Here is a 20645-nt window from a genome sequence, read left to right as displayed (position 1 = left end):
ATGCTCTTTTTATTTTTACAATTGCGCCTTGTTCTCAAAGTTCTACATTAAGTAGAGATTTTACAGATCATCAAAATTTCTAATTTCTCAACCTTCATCTATTTTTAATAATTTAACCATTTTTATCATAATTATAAAAAATTGAAAGTAATTCTTTGAAATTCCTAACCGTTTAGAGAATTGAACAATAATTTAATTCAAAATCCTTTCTGAAATTAAAAAATATGGATGAGATCTCATAATAGTTTTAGGACTTATTCTTGTTATTGTTGGATCTGTGAATTCTGTAACATATACATTACTACATTAAAGACATATACAGCCAACATATTTTATAGTTTTTGGTTGAATACAGCTATTACTGTCTATCTATTAGTTTTAATCGAACAGAAATCGATTTTCTTCATTTTCATCTATGGTACTAAGGTCACAAAGGTATGCTGTTAAACCCCCCCCCCCCCCCCCCCCAAATTAAAAAAAAAAAAAACCCACCACATTTTACTGTCTGCACTTTAAAACAACATAAGTTTACAGCAATTTATATAGCACACACATGAATAATCAGCACTTAGAATATATATTCTTATTTTACAGAGTTTGTCCAATAATGCCTTTAAGCTTACAAGCTTTAAGAAAAATTTCTGTAAATTTATTGTAGCCAATTTTAATCTGTAAAAAAAAATGGTAGTTTATTATTGAGATTTCAGAAAAATCTCTATACAAATAATGCTATCAAAATTTTAAATGCAAATTTTCATTTCTGCAAAACAAGTTTGGACAATAAAAACAGAGCGACACCATGTCTGAATAATGTACAGTACTTTTAAGGTTTTGTACATTATTTAGTAGAAATTGACCACAAAAAAATAAATAAAAAGATTATAAGATATACAGATAAAGTTTTTGAGTTTACAACAGACAGATTTCCAAATGCTTAAGCTGTATCACACAGTAAATTTCAAACTAGTTAGCTACTCTGGTAAAATTTTGCATAAATATATTTTCTTAATTCAAAAGTAATCTACAAGAATGTGTTAACTATTATAATTGTGGACAATCATGCTGAATACTTGATCAATAAGTTTTATCATATACCGATATCTACATTGTACATTTAAAACTGACATCCATCTGTCAAGGAATAACTTAATAGTTCTTTAAGAGTCTAAAGCAGCACATATATTTCACGATGCCTGTAGTTTCTCAATATCTTCTATCAATCGCCTGCTTTGTTCCGCCCAGTCCACAGGAGTAGCATTAACACATATTGTCTTTAGTCTGCTTTCATCCTGAAAATAAGAAATATCTATTGAAGCATTGGAAGATCTATTAGGAATCAACAATATTATACTATGAATTCTTATATTTTCCTGGGTACCAATTTTTCTTGTATTGCATAGAATTGAATTTGTGGATTCTTGAATTAATGGTTTTGCATAAGTCTGCATTCAGTTGAATAGAAAAGTTGTATTCGTTCAACATTTTTAAAAATTTGTTGTTATCCAAGAAATCCACGAAAATTGGTATCTAAAAAATAATAAGGATTTCACAGTACTTAATTAGTTTTTTCTTTTATCTCTTCATCAATGTATTGGACAACATTCTATAATACTGCTACTATAAACAGGTACAAATTTGATTTGATAGGGTGACTTAACACCTTCACAATTTGTAGAATAATTAGTTTTGAAAGTGGTATATCCATAAGTTAAAATTGGTCAATTCAATTCATAATTCGTTTCTTCTATGAAACACACATGTTAACATGCATAAGAACACTTCTACATATTTTTTTTCTTAATATGCAACTTCATGCAACTTTTAAAATGAACAGCGTTAATTTTAAGACAACCAAACATTTAACATAAGAACTTAGAATATCTATATAAACACTTACATTATATGTTTCAATCTTTGCTCGCAATCGGAAGATATAGGATTTGAACATTGCATCTTGAAATGCCTGATCATATGCTGCCTCATTCTGAAATAAAAGTTCAATTAGTCCAACAATGTAGTAATCATTATAAATTCCTACTATACTTATGATGATACTAGACTGACCAGCATATTCCAGGAAGCAAACAGACAACTTTTATACTTGTCAATTTAAAATTCAACTTCAATAATAAACTATCAAGACTTGCAGTTTGTTTGTACTTTTAGCCCATTCTTTTCCTTAAAATAACTTAAGAATTAACATACAGGACAAACTAAGATAGCAGTCAGCAAAACGGATGTCATTATGTTTTTTAAGAACTTGATATCTTCCGTGGGTAATGAATTAGTAATAAATTGTACAGTTGTATTTTTCAAATGTTTACTTAAATTTAGTTTATAAGTTACTTATACCTAGATGGTCCTTTTTAAAGAATATTGTTTAATTCCAAACATTCTATGTCATATTGGAATACAGTGTTAATGTTTCACAACTACATCTTTTCTCATTTTACAAAATTTTTACTTTTACACATAACTTTGTAATCCTGTAAATCTATTTTATTATCTAGTAATCATGAAACAGTTAACAACCAAAAGATATTTATCAACTTTAGTCTTTATACATCCATCCCATAAAATGGGGAAAATTAGATAACTAGTATACTACAAAATATACATTTGTTTCAAAAATTACTTACTATCTGGTTTAGAATGGGGATGTTACATCTGATTATTCGTGTAAAGAGATAGCCACAGGCACGTTAAAGAACCATTGCAACAACTCTTTTGAAGGGATGTCGCAAGACCTACCTAAGGCAGCATGCGCACCCGCAAAGTGGAATAACATGCCACCATAAATAAATAAGTTTAAACTAACCTACGTAATGATTAATTAGTAATTTGTTCATGTCCTGAACATGCATGAACTATTTGCAACAACCAATTGATAAATTGCAGACTTACTGAATCTTTCAGATCCCCTAACTCATCGGCTGATTTTCCTAGTATAAGTTCTGCTGATTCCTGGAAACAAGTCACCCATTGGTTGTCAGAGAAGTCGGCCAGATTTGCCTACAATATTGAAGAAAATATGCACCACATCCAACAAAATGCCTCAGCAAATTTCACTTAAGGATAAATGTTCTATACAATGGTGAAAATCAAACCTGATAAAAATGTGTACTGTACATTCAGAAAGTACTTCATGCATTTATTATTGCGATTTTGTCAATTTAGACTTGAATGCAATTTCAATTTTTTACAATATTAAGAAAAATCCAGTTTAATTCATTTCATAAACTGCTAAATGCGATTTTAAATTATTGCGATTATAACCCTGTTGCATAGTTCCTTCAAACCATGGTTATTTTTGCTGTGCAGTAAAACAATCTACTCCATATTACTTCTTTTGGAAATTATGTCATGTTGTTGGTGGCCTGGTTTGCATTAAATCTATTTTTGTTCTTTCTGATCAGAAGGAAAAAAAACATGGGAAATGTTTTCTAACCATTTTATTCACATCTTATGTATTTTTTCCACACCCTGTAACGTTGAAGAGTGCATGATGTAACTCACATTAAAATAAGGAAAATCCTCTTGCACCTTCTTATATTAATATGCAGAAAAAATAATACATGATTACAGCACTGTCCCAGGTTAGGCCCAGGGTTGCGACTGTGCTAACATGTTTAACCCCATCTCATTCTGTATGTATGAGCCTGTCCCAAGTCAGAAGCCTGTTGTATAGTGGTGGTCATTTGTTAATGCGTTAAATATTTGTTTTTCATTTATCTTTTGTACATAAATAAATTAGACTTTGTTTTCTCGTTGTGTTATTTTGGTCTCTTGTGGAGAGTTGTCTCATTGGCAATCATACAACATCTTCTTTTTTATATTTACATAATTCACTGATGACTGAGATCAGTAATAAATACTTACAGATAGAATCATCCTCCATTTAAAGTTTGGCACTTCATGATTACATTTTTCACATCTAAACATACCATTTCCTTGGTCAATGAGTTTCTTATTACAAGCTTCTTTGGGGCAAGCCTACAATCATATTGATAAAATAATATTTCAAGACTACAACACATATATTAAATGACATTGGACAAGAATGTGTCCAAAGTACATGGATGCCCCACTATCATTTTCCATGTTCAATGGACCATGAAATTGGATAAAAAATATAATTAGGCATTAAAATTAGAAAGATAATATCATAGGGAACATGTGTACTAAGTTTCAAGTTGATTGGACTTCAACTTCATCAAAAACTAACTTGACCAAAAACTTTAACCTGAAACATTCACTTTCATTTCTATGTTCAGTGGACCGTGAAATTGGGGTCAAAAGTTTAATTTGGCTTTACAATTAGAAAGATCATATCATAAGGAACATGTGTACTAAGTTTCAAGTTGATTGGACTTCAACTTCATCAAAAACTACCTTGACCAAAAACTTTAATCTGAAGGGGGACAGACGGACGAACGAACAGACCGACGAACAGACCAGAAAACATAATGCCCCTCTACTATCGTAGATGGGGCATACAAATATAGCAACAAACCTACAATCACATTTAAAAATTTGTAAGAGTTCCACAAAACCAAGTGTCTTGCCTTCTTTTGCTGTTGTTTATGGGGGGAAAATTATCCTCTAGAAAATTATCTTTTGATTGTAAGAAGCTTTTGACCAAGTTTGGTAAAAAGTCAGGATGGTTAATGATTTTTTTCATAATTTACTTCTGGATACTATTACTATCTTATGACGATAAACTGTCCAAGTTTGGTAGAAATTCAGGATAGTTTGAGAAAGTTAAAAAACTTTAAACCAGAGTGAATAATTGTGGACGATAGTAATATTTTTAACAGCTGCTGATCAAACTTGTATTGAAAAAAAGTAAAATCACAAAAAATACTGAACTCAGAGGAAAATCAATTTGGAAAGTCCATAATCACATGGCAAAATCAAAAAACAAAACACATCAAAAACGAATGGACAAGAACTGTCATATTCCTGACTTGGTACAGGCATTTTCAAATGTAGAAAATGGTGGATTAAACCTGGTTCTATAGCGCTAACCCTCTCACTTTAATAACAGTCTCATCAAATTCCGTTACATTTACATGATGCGTTAAATAAACAGTCACAATCAATAAAATAGTCAAAATATGGGAACATCAGTCATCATCGTATAACAATTTAACAGGACACAACAACATCTACTATCTACGAACACATGGATTGATTTGAGTGTCTGACGTCAGAAAAATTATATACGTCACATAAATTTGTCGTTCAATGTGCATACAATAGTTATCAAAAGTACCTGGATTATAAACAATTTTAAATTTTACATAGGCAATGAGCGCAGACAGGGTTAAAAAATCAAAAGTATGTAAGAATAAATTACAGAAATCGAACTAGTCCAAAAGTTATACATAGAATTTATCAAGTACAACAAGTACAAAATGGATTTAATGGGATAATGCAATTTCCTGAAACATATGTTTATTTTATCCTTGCTATGAGGTTATAAAAAATTGAGGTACTACTTTCAAACTCAAGACCTACTCAACAAGACAAAATACTGGATTCTGTGTTTTGAGTACAAATTTCGTACTTTGAATACAGAGGAAATTTTTAAAACCCTACACCATATTATTCTTCATAAGCAATTGTCTCCTGAGTATACCACTACCAGTTTGATCCTAAAATAGTAGTTTGTCTTTTTATTTTTTTATTTTTTTGCCATGGTATTGTTAATTTATTTATAACTAGAGTTAGGATGTCATTTTGTTATCCTTGGCCCCTGTTTAACAAGAATACTTACCCTATACATACAATTCTCTTTACGTAAGAATATGACTGTTCCTTTACTGGTGAAATAATCAGCCTTATCTCCTTGGCCAATATTGTTGTCAGCCTTAATTTCACTGAAACATTTCCAGTTTGTAGAGGAACCTAAAATGGAAATGTTTCAAGTAATTTATTTTACTACCATATAAGAGGAATTATATATATAAGCCTTTCCTTTTTCAAGTTTTGCTACCAAACACATAGAGTTCAGCATAATCTATGCCATATTTTACACCCCTTTTGACCCTAAATTACATCACCATGGCTGCAAAGTTCGCTTCATAAAACTTTTAAGATCTAAAAAGTATTCATAACTAACCCAACACTCTATCATATCAAATTAAGTGCAACTGCGAGCTACTGCTCACTGATGATACCCCTGCTGCAAGTGGATAATATTAATAGTGTAAAAATATGCAAGTGTTCTGTAAACAGGAAGTTGACGAGTGATGAATCTGAAAACCCATCACAAGGTATAGCTGACTTATATAAATCCTGAAACCAAATTTCAGAAATCCTTGTATTGTAGTTCCTGAGAAAAATGTGACGAAAATTTTAAACTTGGCTATCATGTGTAAAATCATACAAGTGTTTGGTTAACATAAGTTGTCAAGTGATCAATCTGAAAACGCATTACACAGTATAGCTGACTTAGATAAACCCTGAAACCAAATTTCAGAAATCCTTGTATTGTAGTTCCTGAGAAAAATGCTACGAAAAATATTCATGGGAAGGACGGACTGACTGACGGAAGGACAGAGGTAAAACAGTATACCCCCCCCTTTTTTTAAAGCGGGGGTATAATTACCTCCCCTGCCTGTCTGACTAACCATTGACCGAAAACACTCCCTACAAGTAACAGTACATTCCCTGTCTTCCAAAACATTGACTAATTTGTACAAGTACCATTACCTCCCCCTCCTGCTCCACCACCTTCATTACGGTAAGTCTGGAACTCTGACGACTGTCCGTCACGATCATACCATCCTCGTAATATGTGAGCTTCTTTGATGTCTGGGTTTATCAACATTTGACTTGATGCCAACACTGATGCTGAACGTCCTGTAATGATATGAACTAAATTTTAACCCCTGCTACTGACTGTAAAACGTCTATCTTTAAATGACAGTGTTACTATTCTTTCCAACCCAACTACAAGTTTTAATTAAGAAAAGTGTCAATGGTGTTCCACAATGGTGACCATTCTGGACTTTCATCAAAGAACTAATTAAGGTTAAGTAAATTTGTTTTCTCAGAAAATCTTGACATTTCAAAAATACTATTTTCATTCTTGATGGATAGTCTATTTTTTATCAAACTGGGTAGATATACAAAAGAAAAATCTAAAGGGGAAAAGTTTTTTTTTATTTGTAGTATTTATCTCCATTGATTTGTTCCAATAAACATATTTATAAGATCATGACAGGAATTTATTTCTAAACTCACCACCGTAATCTGACAGCTTTGCTCCTTTTACTGCTAATACTGGACAACCAGAGCCATCAAAAGTCTGGGCCTGCAATAAAACAAATCATTATATTTTAACAAATACATGCATGTTTATAACTCATTATTGAATTCATTCATTCATTCATCTAAAATTAGAGATTTGAATGGCTGCCACTACCAATTGCTCATTTGGCAGTTGCTAACTAAGCTTTAAATGGCTACAAGTATTTGAGCTGATAAATCAGATATTCTTTTGTGACCACAAGATCATTTAGATAAAGCTTTACAGTTGTATCAACTGAAATAAGATAAAAATAAATAAATTATTAATTGATGACAGCATACATGTGATGGACTGTGCAACTCAGATCAGGAGATTTGGAAATTTTGGTCAGGAGATTAGGACTCAGATCAGGAGTTTCTTATCGACATTAATTTTGTCATAAATGTAACTATATGATGTAGAAATGGTGTTTTTCTTCAAATTTCCATCAAATTGTAATATGTTTATAGTACCCTTATTGCCTTTCTATTTGAATGAAAATAAAATATTATAAAGAAGAATCTGTTTCTTTTTGGTTTTGTTTTTGATAATTGAGTATTCACTGCTTGCAAATAGATCATTATATTTATTTATCTTTATATCTGTATAGATATGTATTCATGTCTTCATCTCCTTATCATTGGTAACTCAGTATAGACAAATAAGAAAGAAATATGCTATGCATGTATGATTTATATTTGCAACATGATAAATTAATTAATAATAAAAATAACAAACACTAACAACAGTATTGCAAGGTTTTTAAGCTTTATGAAAGTCATATTTCTAGAAAACTTTTAAAAAATACTCGGACAGTGTAAATGTTTTGCTATGTTTTGTTCACTAAATTAATAAAATCTTATATTCTGACTTACAGCACATTTCAGTCAGTATGTTGCTAATGGTAATATCTTTGGTTAGCTTGCTTGTTAGCTGAACCGTGAAGTCATTGTTAGGTAAGGTAAACTTCACTCCTTTAATAGTAGACTAGCCCAACAGATAAAAAATCTCTCTCTGTAGGACTAAGCTACTTTAAAAGGAGGGAAGTTTACCTGACCTAACAATGACTTCACGGTTCAGCTAACAAGCAAGCTAACCAAAGATATTACCATTAGCTACATACTGACTGAAATGTGCTGTAAACAATTCTCAGTCTCAGATTACTAGATATAAACCTTACTGGGACTTTTATTCACTTGTACTTGTTATAAATTCCATTTACAAAATAGTAGAGAGACTTATAATATAAACTTTAATTTAATCCTTGAAAAGAAGTCTAGATTGCTAAAATAATTTATAAATTTATATTTTTTTATTCGTCCCAAAACATTTGAATTCATTTAATTACCATCCTTTTATGATAATTTGATTAAAATATTATTCATTTATAGTCTTTTTACAATTTACACTTTTAAGAGCAAAATAACTTAAAATAGGATAATTCAAAGGGAAGTAACAATTATTTTTAATACACAAAGTTATTATTACATAACCGTGATAACGGCTGTTAGCCAGAGGTAAACATCGTTGATTACCAGTATGTTTGACACCCAAGCTGTCAAGTGAAGCCATATACTTATTTCTCTAATTCTACGGAAATTTATCCCTTTTCGAACCCATTATATAAAAAAATTTAATCAACGTGTGGTTGCTGGTGATCTCAGAAGATCATTGGATGATTTTAGGGGTCATGACCTTTTTGGCTGACTGGATAAACCAAAATATGATGACAGGTGTTAATGAAATTGACAACTTCGTGCAATGTGAAAGGCACTCGAAGGGGTTTTCGGTAAACAAAAAAGAATATGTCTTTTTAATCATTAGAGAAACAGATTCTTACATAGTTACTCGTGGATTATCGGATTTATCCAATCTCGATAGTTAAATTATAAATTTTAAAGTACTCGCCGAGGCGGCTCGAACTTTAAAATTGATAATTTAACTATCTCGATTGGATAAATCCGATAATCCACTGGTATCAATGTGAGAATCTATATTTATCTTCTATGATTTACAGGTGAAATTTAACACAGGTGTCAATTAATACACTCGTACGATAGTAGGAAATTATCAAAAATGGCGTCAAAATTTTTTCATTCATTAAATATTTCATACACCAGAGTTTTTTCTCCTAAACCTGAGGACGGGTGGAGACCCCTGAAAACGGGATTATTGTACTCCCGTCGGGAGGTTCACATATGTATGTGACAGTATAGGAACTTAAACTCTGTATATTTCTAAGTTAGCCAATTTATGAACATGATGAAAGTTAATAATTGAGAGTGTTTAAAACCACTTTCAGAAATATAAGGCTTATTTGGTACAGGAAGCCGGAGTGCCCTGAGAACCACTGGTTTTTAGAAGTGAAACTGACAATGCTTACAAATCAAGATTGGAGTAGAACACACCTGCAATGTGTGGGGTTTAAACTCACAACCCCCTGTTCACCGGCTAATTAAACAATAGTTGAACTACTCAAGACCACAGAGGCTCTTTTTTATTAAAGTGACAAGCCATACAATAACTTTCTACCTTTACGACTTACATCATTTCCCCACAATGTCAAGTTAACAACCATGCCTGATTGATCACAAAGTTGGACCTCTCTTTTAGTAATCTCCTTCTGACTGGCCTTACCAATCACAGTACCAACATCCCCACAAGATCTTATAACTCCAATCAGATCTGAAAAATTAAAGCTTAAAATTATGTGCTTATTTCATACCAATTTTCTGTATAATTACAATTTAAACATACATGTGTGCGATTTATTTTGCTGTGTTCAAGATCCATAGATGGCCTTCAGATGTTTTCTGCTCTTTGGTTGGGTTGTTGTCTCTTTCACACATTCCCAATTTCCAATTCATGTTTATGAACTTGTAAATGAAAACAATGCTTATGTTATGTCTGTATATCATGAGCTAACAATTTATGCCTGGTGACTTTTAAAATTTGGAATATGATCATCCTGCTTTACTTTGCACTAGTCTGCATGACTAAATGATAGATTGATTGTTGTTGTTTTAATGCCATATTTTTGCTTTTTATGTCGGACAGTTTTTATTGGTGGAGATAGATGGATTGCCCCAAGAATACATTGACCTCTGATCTAGGGAAACTGACACCCCTAATTAATTATGATCGGAGTCGACTTGTAGGACTTAATATTTATGATATGACTTCTCTATGTTTATGTTGTTTTTAATGTATTAAACAGATTAAATAATGTGTTTTTATTTTACATATTTTGCTTTGATTCAATAGATTTCATTTAACTTACCAATATTATTGCCAGGTGCTTTACTCTCTAATTCGTTAATTTTTACAAATTCAAATTTGACTGTCGGTAAATCAACATCTTCTGTACACAGCTCCACCGTTGTATCATTATTAAATGTCATTTCATAATCATTATTTATATTACTGTACTGTTTGTTTGCTGTCTTCAAAGTTCCTTTGCCAACAAAATAAACCTACAAAATAAAAAGGAAAGTAATTTAAGAAGACAATCTCACTGAACAAGATATTTTTTACACCTTTGCTAACTTTATTTTGGTCATAAACTTTTCTTCTGTAATTAGTTATACTTGTAAGCAGTGATTTTTCAAGTATTTAGGAGACAGGGCCTAGGGCCAATGCAATTAAGAATAAAAGTTTGTAAAAAATGTATAAAACGGTTTATACAGAGGGCACACAGCTGGCGTGAGCAACTTGCTATGGGATTGGAAACATACCAAAAGAAAATTTGAAAAAATTAGGTGCAAAATCCTGCATATTGAGAAGGAATTATAGCAAAAATTGCAAACAAAAAAACACAATACAACACAAACAATTATATAATGTGTGTTTACCTTGTTGACTTCTAACATGTCATAGTATTTATCAATAGCCTCATTAAACCCGGTAGCTTTGATTTCTCCAGACTCGTCCAATAAATTAACACTAAACAGTCTTCCTTCTCCTCGTGAATTACTCCATGTTCTGATTCCAGATTTCTGTGTTACCCTAGCTCTGATACGCCATCTGTAATAAAAATTCATAAATGCAACAGTTGATTATAATATGTTCATTCTTTTTTTTTTTAATTAAAAGTGGACCTGTTTTAGAGCCTCCAGTTGACCATCAGAAGATAATGTAGAATTGTGTTTTGTCTTCTCAAATATTTTTTGTGTAACTCGCTGCTATCATATCAAAATTTACATGTACCTCATATTTCATTTTACTGATCATGTATGTTTTAAAGACAAAAGGAAATCTATGTTTAGAGCTTATTTCTTATGGTTGCAGATTTCACTCTTAATTACAATGCTTGAGCTAAGGTTTATACAAACAAAGCAAGCAAGCCCACCAAAGTCTTACCCTACAAGCAGTAAGAAATAAGCTCTAATTGGTATAAAAAATTGAAGTGTGAAATACATGAAGTCTACCCATATCCTGAATGATCTACCAATCATATTAAAAACGTTTTTTCCTAATATGCAAATCATGTAAGAATTATAAGACTGTAATTCACTCTTTAAACTTGCTGTTTATCCACAAGATTTAAAACATTTTAATAAACAGAACTGCCTCATGTAGCTATAGATACCTGTTTTGGTATGGTGTAAGACTGGCGATGGAATGGACTCTTGTACTGCCAGGTGTTCCTGGTGTTCCAGGGGCTGCCTTAATTGAATAGTTACTGGCTGGTGCAGTATTACCTATATAAAATCATTTATAATGGGTGTTTTTTTTTATATTTAACAAAGAGTTTTATAACATATATCCAATTTAGGAAACACATATATTTCCTGTTACAAATGTTTTGACAAATAGAGACATCCGTTAGGACTGTTTCAGATTTAAATGCATTTGGGAAATGGGGGCTACAATCTATCAATTGTGGGTGGTTGCATTTTCTTCAGTATTTTGTTAAATGAAAATTTAGTCCTATGGATGGTTGGGGTCTTCAAAAGTGTCTTCAATCCGGAACAACTCTTACAAAGAATACAGTAATATACATGATATATGTTACTTTAATATTTGAAACTAGATTCATTTTCCAATTATCTCTTTTTTTTTTTAGAATACAAAAACTTAAAAAGCCAGAAATTTGGAGATTGGATGTAACCAGTAGCATCTGTGAAAATTTTGATTAAAGTTGCTAATCTTATCATGTTAAGTAACTGACCTTGTTTGAAGTTAGAGCCTGTGTTCTGTGGAGGTCTACTATTGTAGGCTGAAGTGGGTCCTAAAAAGATACAATCAATAGATAAATTCACAATCTGCAATGAACAAACCATTTCATTTCAAGGAATAGAAATAATAAGGTACACAACAGGGGATTCAGTTCATAAAACTATGATACAGAGATAGGTCTTGCAAGTGTATTTTTTTTAGTATAACTATAATGCAAATGTTTAAATTATAATACTTTAACATTTAAAGTCAATAAAGAATAACTGAAAGGGCAGGGCAAAACAATCTCTTGCAAATGCTATTGCAACTAACACCCATTGACTTGATGTCAATGGTTTCCCTTTACCCCAACTAAACACAATCTTAAACAAGTAAACAATGCAAAAATATCCTTTTGTTTCACTCGAAAGCCATGTTGTTACAAAGTGATTGATTGGGGTGTAGAATCAGTTTCAGCATGTTTGGTTACTGTGGAATCTCTTATATTCGTTGGATACTAATTCTCATGGATTTCCTGAAACAACTTACATATGCTCTAAAGGAATGTTTGCAGACATTGCCAAAACCTATCAGAATATGCAAGTTTTCCTCAATCTACAATTATTGGTTACCAAGAAAAATAAATGAATCCACAGTAGATCATGTGGTCATTTTTTGTGTGCCAGACGAAGAGAACCACCACTTACGTACCTTCAGCAGGAAAACTGTCAATCTTAGACAAAGAAGATTTGGTATAACCTACATGCAGGGTTTGAATTTACAACCTAAAGTGTGGAGGTACAGTAGATACAGTAAAAAAAATATTTTCTCCAATCTTTTTTAATTTATACTTTTCCTGACCTGTTGATTTTTTTTTTATTTAATCAATGTGTGGTTCTTGTGATCTCAGTTATTCATTAGTCAAAATTACATTATGACGTCAAATGTTCTTGCAACATACTCTGGAATTCCAATTGTAATTCATGCAATTGATGCAGTGGTAGAATCTAAATCACACATTCAACATTCAACTATTCACAAGTATATATTTCTTGCCTTTATTTGAATGAAATTATAAACATTTAAGTATTACTTCTTCCTCCATAATTGTTCGGAGCAACAATTGTTTTTGTTACAATTTCATAACAGAATGCAGAAGCTCTAATACAATATTAAAATTGAGAATGGAAATGGGGAATGTGTCAAAGAGACAACAACCCGACCAAATAAAAAACAACAGCAGAAGGTCATCAACAGGTCTTTAATGTAGCGAGAAATTCCCGCACCCGGATGCGTCCTTCAGCTGGCCCCTAAACAAATATATACTAGTTCAGTGATAATTGACTTACCATTTGATGTATTTGATTGTTCTTTTTTAACAGGGGACTGTGCTTGTGCTACAGGCTGTCCATTGGGTTGTGCTGCATCTACAATAAATTAATATAATAAGTAAATATTCATGTAAATAATAAGATATTGGGAATTCTAATATGATGACCTTTTATCGTCAACCAGTATAATTGCAATATATCTACCTTTAGCCCAAAAGCAGTTATACATAAAAATGGCTGTTCCGCGTTACGACCAACATATTTCTACTGCCAGATATTCTCAATTTTCGACATTAAAATCCCGTTTACGAAGGCCAAGATTCAGATCCATTTTATTTATCTCTACGTCAGAGCTCAGACATAAATAAGTCTGAATCTGCTTTTGACTCATAGAGGTCTAAATTTGTGAGTTTTAGGATTTGTCTCCCTTTAATGTAAGACAAAATACGACTTGAATAAGTCCAATATTGTTAAACAAGAAATAATTGACCAGAATCAAAAAGTTGCAAATATAGACTCCTACAAGTCGATGAGTGATCAAAATTGGTTAACTTCAAGACCCACGCATATTGATAAGGAGGTCATGCATCTAAATCAAATAATGACAACATTGAAAGCCAATGCTTTGTCTTCTAAAGAAAAATATGAATGAGAGTCTAAAAAATCGGAGATAATGTTAATTAACCTTACAATGCAACCACCTGGAATCACACTTAATGAGGTTACACATCTGTGTTTAGAAAGGATGTTCAATAAGATAGTTAAATATAGATAGCCCAAGTCCTTGTGAACTCTCATACAGGTTTTTGCTGTCATAGGTGGTGTAGTTTGGCCACAAAGTAACATTAAGTTTTTTGACCAACATAAATAGATCTAAACAAGTCTGTCATTTTCTGACTTAGATAAGTCTAAAATTGAAACTACATTTTTATAATAAATACATGTTTCGACTTATATAAGTCAAAAACAAAAATGGACTTGTTTATGTCTGAGCTCTGACTGTACATGTCAGTCCATTTTAATTTATTTTTCATGGTAAAATTTCATAACACAAAAATTCAACGAAATGATGTTATTGTCTTGGTATGAAAACGAAAGAAGTTGACGTCACAAATATGTTTCCGTAAACAAAAAATCAAATGTAAATACTGGGTGTTTTAAAGCTTCTCGGACGCCTCAGAATGAATAAAAAAACAAATCTACGGCTGCCATGAATTATTTCTGAATTAGTCAATGTTACATCAAACCAAAAATACTACTGTTGACTTTGAAGGAAAATATTGAATAAAGAATGGGAGCAGGGAATTATATCAAAGAGACGACAACACAACCAGAGAGCAGAAAGCATCGCAAGGCCACCATGGATGACCTTTGTTTTTTTCTGAACCCAAATCTTACTTTCGTTTCTTGCTTCCCCAGGTTTAAACTGCTGAGGGTTTCCTAGCCTCACTCCTACATCACTACCTTTGGCTAAAACATTGAGATCTAGGAGTATCAAAACACGTCTACAAAATAAAGTACAATATCTTAACACAAGTGATTACATAAGACCAAAATTCAAACAGTATCTACTTTTTCATCTGGTCATTGCTCACTCCAGCCAAACAAAAAAGTATGTGTATTTAGCAGAACTAAAAAAATATTTTTTTCCCGTATGATGATGAGTAAGGAAATTCAAGAACAACTATTTTGACCTAACACAATTGCAGTTAAGCCAATGTTCCATGATTTGACCAATAACCTAACACCAAAAGAATGTAATACAATGACTGCTGTTTTTATAAAACAATTAAACCTGCAAAAATGTTATATAGTGCAATTCTGCTATTAAACACCTAAAATTTAGCAACTATTAATACAATATATGTGTCAATGATCCAATGAAATTACCTAACAGCTATATAGGCCAATATTCTACCATTTAACATGTTTAACATGTTTAAGGTAAGGACTGAACATTTGGCATTAAAATTTTATCTTCACCATTTACTTTTGCAGTAACATATAAAATATTTCAAAATGAGAGTTTAAATTATTGTGTTTACAACTTTGTTGCATTTTTCACTATAAAAAAAACCTCGTATCAATTTCTGAATTTACAGTATTCAAAATAATACCTGTCTCCCTGGATTGTATTACATAAATATTTGTCAACTTGTACCACTGCTAAGTTGTCCATCTCCCCCGACTCCATTAAGTTGTTCAGTTGTGTGGCCAACATGGCATCTAAAATGATTACATGTCTTGGTATTAAAATATTGCCTGTATTTACATGTGTGTAATGTATATATGTGTATTCACATGTGTGTAATGTATATATGTGTATTCACATGTGTGTAATGAATATATGTATACAGTACATTCCGGTTATTTGCATAGCCTATTTGTCAGACGAAATTATGCAATAAAGCGGAGTATGCTTATATCCGAAATGACAAATTACGGAGTCAAATAACATTGATAGTGCAAATCAGCAAAGAAGAAAGATGTACGTCCATAGTCCACTTACAACATAATGAATGCTTATTCATTCTAATAAAAGTTATTTGTCTCTGTCATACATTTTATTTCATTGTGTATTCTTTCAATAAAGTTTATAAACACATTTTGTTTTAGTTTATTTATGTACCGACTTTTCCTTTACCTGAGATACGAAAATACAATTGTTCTAAAAATAGATTTGTTTCTATGACCCGGATGTACAAATAAAATTGTTAAGCTTTGTTTAAAATAAACTGTTTAACAATACTACACAGTTTATAATCATTGTAAACAATGATTTTGCAATGAACTGCCTTTGATATGCAGTATTTACCAATTACAGTGATGTTACACTGTTACTTTAACACCGCTAGTTTCGTTTATGCAAAGGCAGTTAACAGGTGATGGGGCCATGCACGGGTTATTTGCTGGACACGAGTGTTGAAAGTGAGAAAATATAATAATCAGAAGTTAATTTTCTTTTAGAAAAATATTAAAAAGGAAAGATTGATGTATAAAATTCTTCAACCATATATAAATGCCCTGTAATATTTAACATAAATTAACACCCAAGCTGAATTACGAAATTACACATTGGATAATGATCGATAATTAGCAGGCGTTAATGTTTTAAAAATTCACCCAAAATATAATCTATGAACAATGTTAGAAATCCAATCAATAATTAACACCTTTTGAGATAGAAGATCATAGAATGGTTGTGTTTTTACAACAATCAGCTGATTGACATTTTTATGACCTCGAGGCTTAAAATAGAATATGGGAAACTTTACCTGTGTACACATCGAGGCCTTTTCTATAATCATATAAACACGCAAGATACTGTTTTAAAACTTTATTTGAATAACACACAAGTAAATGTGAAATAATAATGAAAATTATGATGCATTCAAGAAAAATATACTTACCAAATTGCCGTTTCCGGTCAAAAATCTCGTCAGTTTTAACTGAGCATATCTAGCTGGCGATTATTTTCTATGCAATAAACCGAAATGCCACTTGTCTATGCATATAACCGGACAATTTAACATTAGGTGAATGGGAAATGGTTTAGTGCAGGAGAAAAGTATGCAATTAACCGAATTATGGTATTAAGTGGTATGCAATTAAGTGGAATCGACTGTACATGAATGTATAATGTGTATAATGGCAAAGGTGTAACATTCTTGAACTCATGTCATTTTTGTCCTAATTCAAGATTTACAGACTGGTAATTTTTTGGATTTTCTTTTTTCTTGGTTTTACTGGTTTCTGGTCCTTCATATAGGGCATTAATACTTTTCTGACCAATTATACTCTTATGAACAACTATAGTGATGGAAAACTAAACATGCATTTTTTTAAACCATAAACAATCTCAATTAACAGATTATTCAAAATCTTTTTTTCTCTGGTGGTCCTTCAAAAAGATCTGTTGGTCCCCACTATAATTTCTATAGTGAAATATCAAAATAAAGTTTATCCTTTGTAACATTTTGGTGGTCAAAACTTTCAGATCATTTTTAATGAAATATGAATTAAAATTCAGTTTTCTATAAATATTTCAGAATGGCCTTCTTCATCTTCCTTTCAAGGTGGTAACTAACACTGCAGGGAGATAACTCTGTAAAATAAGCTATACGTTTTAACCACGTTGTGTTGTTAAGGGAATATAAAGCTTCTCAATGATCAAAAATAGTGTTTGTCAAACTGCTATGTAATCAGTGTATTTTTTTCTGATAAAATGTTTGGTTCAAATTTTTTGAAATTTTGAAATTTTTATCAAAGGGTCAAAGTACATGTAAATACTTTGTCAAAATTTTATGAAAATTAACCAAGCCAAATTAATTTGAGTGAAGGTGTTGGGTACCACCTTAAATGAGCTTAATTCAAATGATAAAAGCATGAACCTTTCAAACTCTACCTTATACTTTGTACATATAACTTCTTCCAAACTAATTTTAACAAAGCCTTTTGAAATTGTACAAGATAAGAAAGAAAATGATTTTGTGATTTTACTCATATGCAATATACACATATTTACGTGAATAACTGTGTAGTCCATCTGATAGAAGGAGCCTGTATCTATCTGCACTGGATCCTGCTGCTGTTATCTTCTTTGAGCTCTGCATAAATAGAAATTTATGTAATTGATGAGAAGAAATGAAATCAAAATTTCAAAATTATATAATATTAAAGTATTTATGATAAGACTAACATGACTAAGAGGCTCCTGAAAATCTGAGTTGCTCATTTGTCAAAATTAGTTTTTAAGATAAAAGACTAAAATTTGTAATCATATGATTTCATTTATATTTCAGACTTCTGTTCATCCCATGACAAAAACAATAAAGTTAAGGAAAGTAAATCAATATTTTGATACATCAAAATGAAGAAATCACATTCCATTATGTCCTATCCACAAATACAAAATAAATTTTGTTACATTTTCTTAGCCAATTAAGGGGAGAGAAGTCAGATAATTTAATGTTTATATTATTATAATAGAAGATATGCATATTCATGGAAAATGTGTAATAGATTAACCTATTTGACCTCCTTTTTGTTTTCTCTGGTGGATAGTTGCATTGTTTAATTAGTAATCGTACCACATCTCATTTTTTTGGTAGATCCAATTTATACAGAACATTTTAATACATAAAAAGAGAAGTTATCAGTTGTTTTTTTCCCACTCCCCTTTAGTAAATAATAAGATTTAGATGAAATGGGGAATGTGTCAAACGACAAAAGGGCATAAAAATGCCTGAAGTCACTAGTGTGTCTTCATACTTACAATAATCTGCAAGACAGGTCTATCAAATGTGTTTCCACCAACTATAGCCTACAAAAAGAAACCACACAAGACTTTATGAGTTGTAGAACAATAGGATTTACAATTGCATGAAGGAGCTTAAGTTTATTTTTCAAGACATTAAGATATTCATCCAAAAGATGTTTCTTCAATGTGATAGCTCACACAACAGGGAGATAACTCTGTAAAAACCAGCTATCCACAAAAGACCAAAATGACACAAACATTTACAACAATAGGTCACCTTACAGCCCTCAACAATGAGCAAAGCCCATACCGCATAGTACTAAGTTTATAAGTTTTACAGATATATCAGATATATGATTGATATCAACTGGATGAGCCTATTCACTTTAAATAATACTAGAGGTCACTCAAATCTTTTAAAGAAACAGTGTAAGACAACATATAGACTGCCTATTTTTCAATGAAGAGTAGTTGATCAGTGGAATTACCTGTTAGATTTAACAGTGATGGCAAAGACTTATATAATTTTATAAATTTATTGTTATGCTGCACACACCTGAATAAGTATAACATGTAGACAAAGGAAGATGTGGTGTGAGTGCCTATAAATTACGGTAGAAAAATCAATAAAAAAAAAAAAAAATCCGGAAAATTTCCAGAATTTTTCATTCTACTAATGAACTCAGAATCGTTAACTTTTTTTTCAGATTTACTTCCTGTTCCGGTTTTTCCCGCATTTGCACAGATATCTGTCTTGTTTGCATTAGACTTTGATAAAAATTATATTTATCAGTCTAGTAAAATATAAGATTAGATCATTGTTTGATATGAAAAAAAAACGTTACCTGATGAAAGCGTTTCTCTTGTTTACATAGAATATGACGTCATAACTCAAAGAACATCACAGCTAATTCCCTAAACAACAGAACCAAAATGGGGAACGTTACATACGGTATTTCGTTTTTTTTTATCAACATGATTGAATTAAAAAAAATAATACACACAGACTTTGTCCCCATTCACAGGTTATGCCTGCTTCATATTATATTGTTATGCGATGAGAAATTGCATTACCAAATTCTAAGAAGACGGGGTTAGTAGCAGCAATTGGCTAATTTAAGAACCGAAGATAAAGGAATTGGGATGAAACTGATACAGCAATGATAAGAAGCCTGCATCAATTAAAACAAGGACATATATGACTCCACAGCACAGCTGGTATAGGCACAATCATGTGTCCCTCCAACATCAAGAATGTTAAATCTTACTTTAACCTATAGTACACATCTCACCTAACGGTTAACTCGAACCATAGCAGAGAAATGACTCTCTCATAGCCTATAAGATCTAAAATTATACATTGAACTGAAAGAAGGACATGATAACATTAAGTATAAACAGGGATTGCTAAATGGTTATTCGCCTCTTCAAAATTTGATTCACCTCAATAGCACCCGATGTTAGATCTGGTGCCATTCTGTGTTGTTTTTTTGGTGAAAGTGCTGTGACTGCTTTCTGCTTTATTTGCTGATGATTGCTTATTCCCGCTAAATATATAGCTTACTACGCATGCGTTAATTGTACCTCTTTTTCCGGTTTT

At 31.6% G+C, this 20645-nt stretch overlaps 1 protein-coding gene across 1 annotated transcript; it reads right to left on the bottom strand.

The window, feature by feature from the left end:
- Nucleotides 1–479: 479 nt before the first annotated feature.
- LOC134681329 (replication protein A 70 kDa DNA-binding subunit-like) lies at nt 480–20637 on the bottom strand. Its single transcript, XM_063540909.1, has 18 exons — nt 20489–20637; nt 19061–19108; nt 18311–18392; nt 15903–16011; nt 15184–15290; nt 13804–13881; nt 12468–12527; nt 11886–11997; nt 11149–11320; nt 10578–10770; nt 9843–9982; nt 7252–7321; nt 6718–6867; nt 5780–5910; nt 3880–3993; nt 2905–3012; nt 1898–1984; nt 480–1289 (listed from the first exon to the last, which is right to left on the bottom strand). The coding sequence occupies exons 1-18, from the start codon at nt 20519–20521 to the stop codon at nt 1185–1187; spliced, it is 1899 nt and encodes a 632-aa protein (XP_063396979.1). The 5' UTR covers nt 20522–20637; the 3' UTR covers nt 480–1184.
- Between the last annotated feature and the right edge of the window lie 8 nt (nt 20638–20645).

This window comes from Mytilus trossulus, chromosome 8 (assembly GCF_036588685.1).
Source record: "Mytilus trossulus isolate FHL-02 chromosome 8, PNRI_Mtr1.1.1.hap1, whole genome shotgun sequence".
Lineage (NCBI taxonomy): Eukaryota > Metazoa > Mollusca > Bivalvia > Mytilida > Mytilidae > Mytilus > Mytilus trossulus.
The sequence above is the reverse complement of the archived record's forward strand: the minus strand, read 5'-3'. Positions and strand labels throughout refer to the sequence as shown.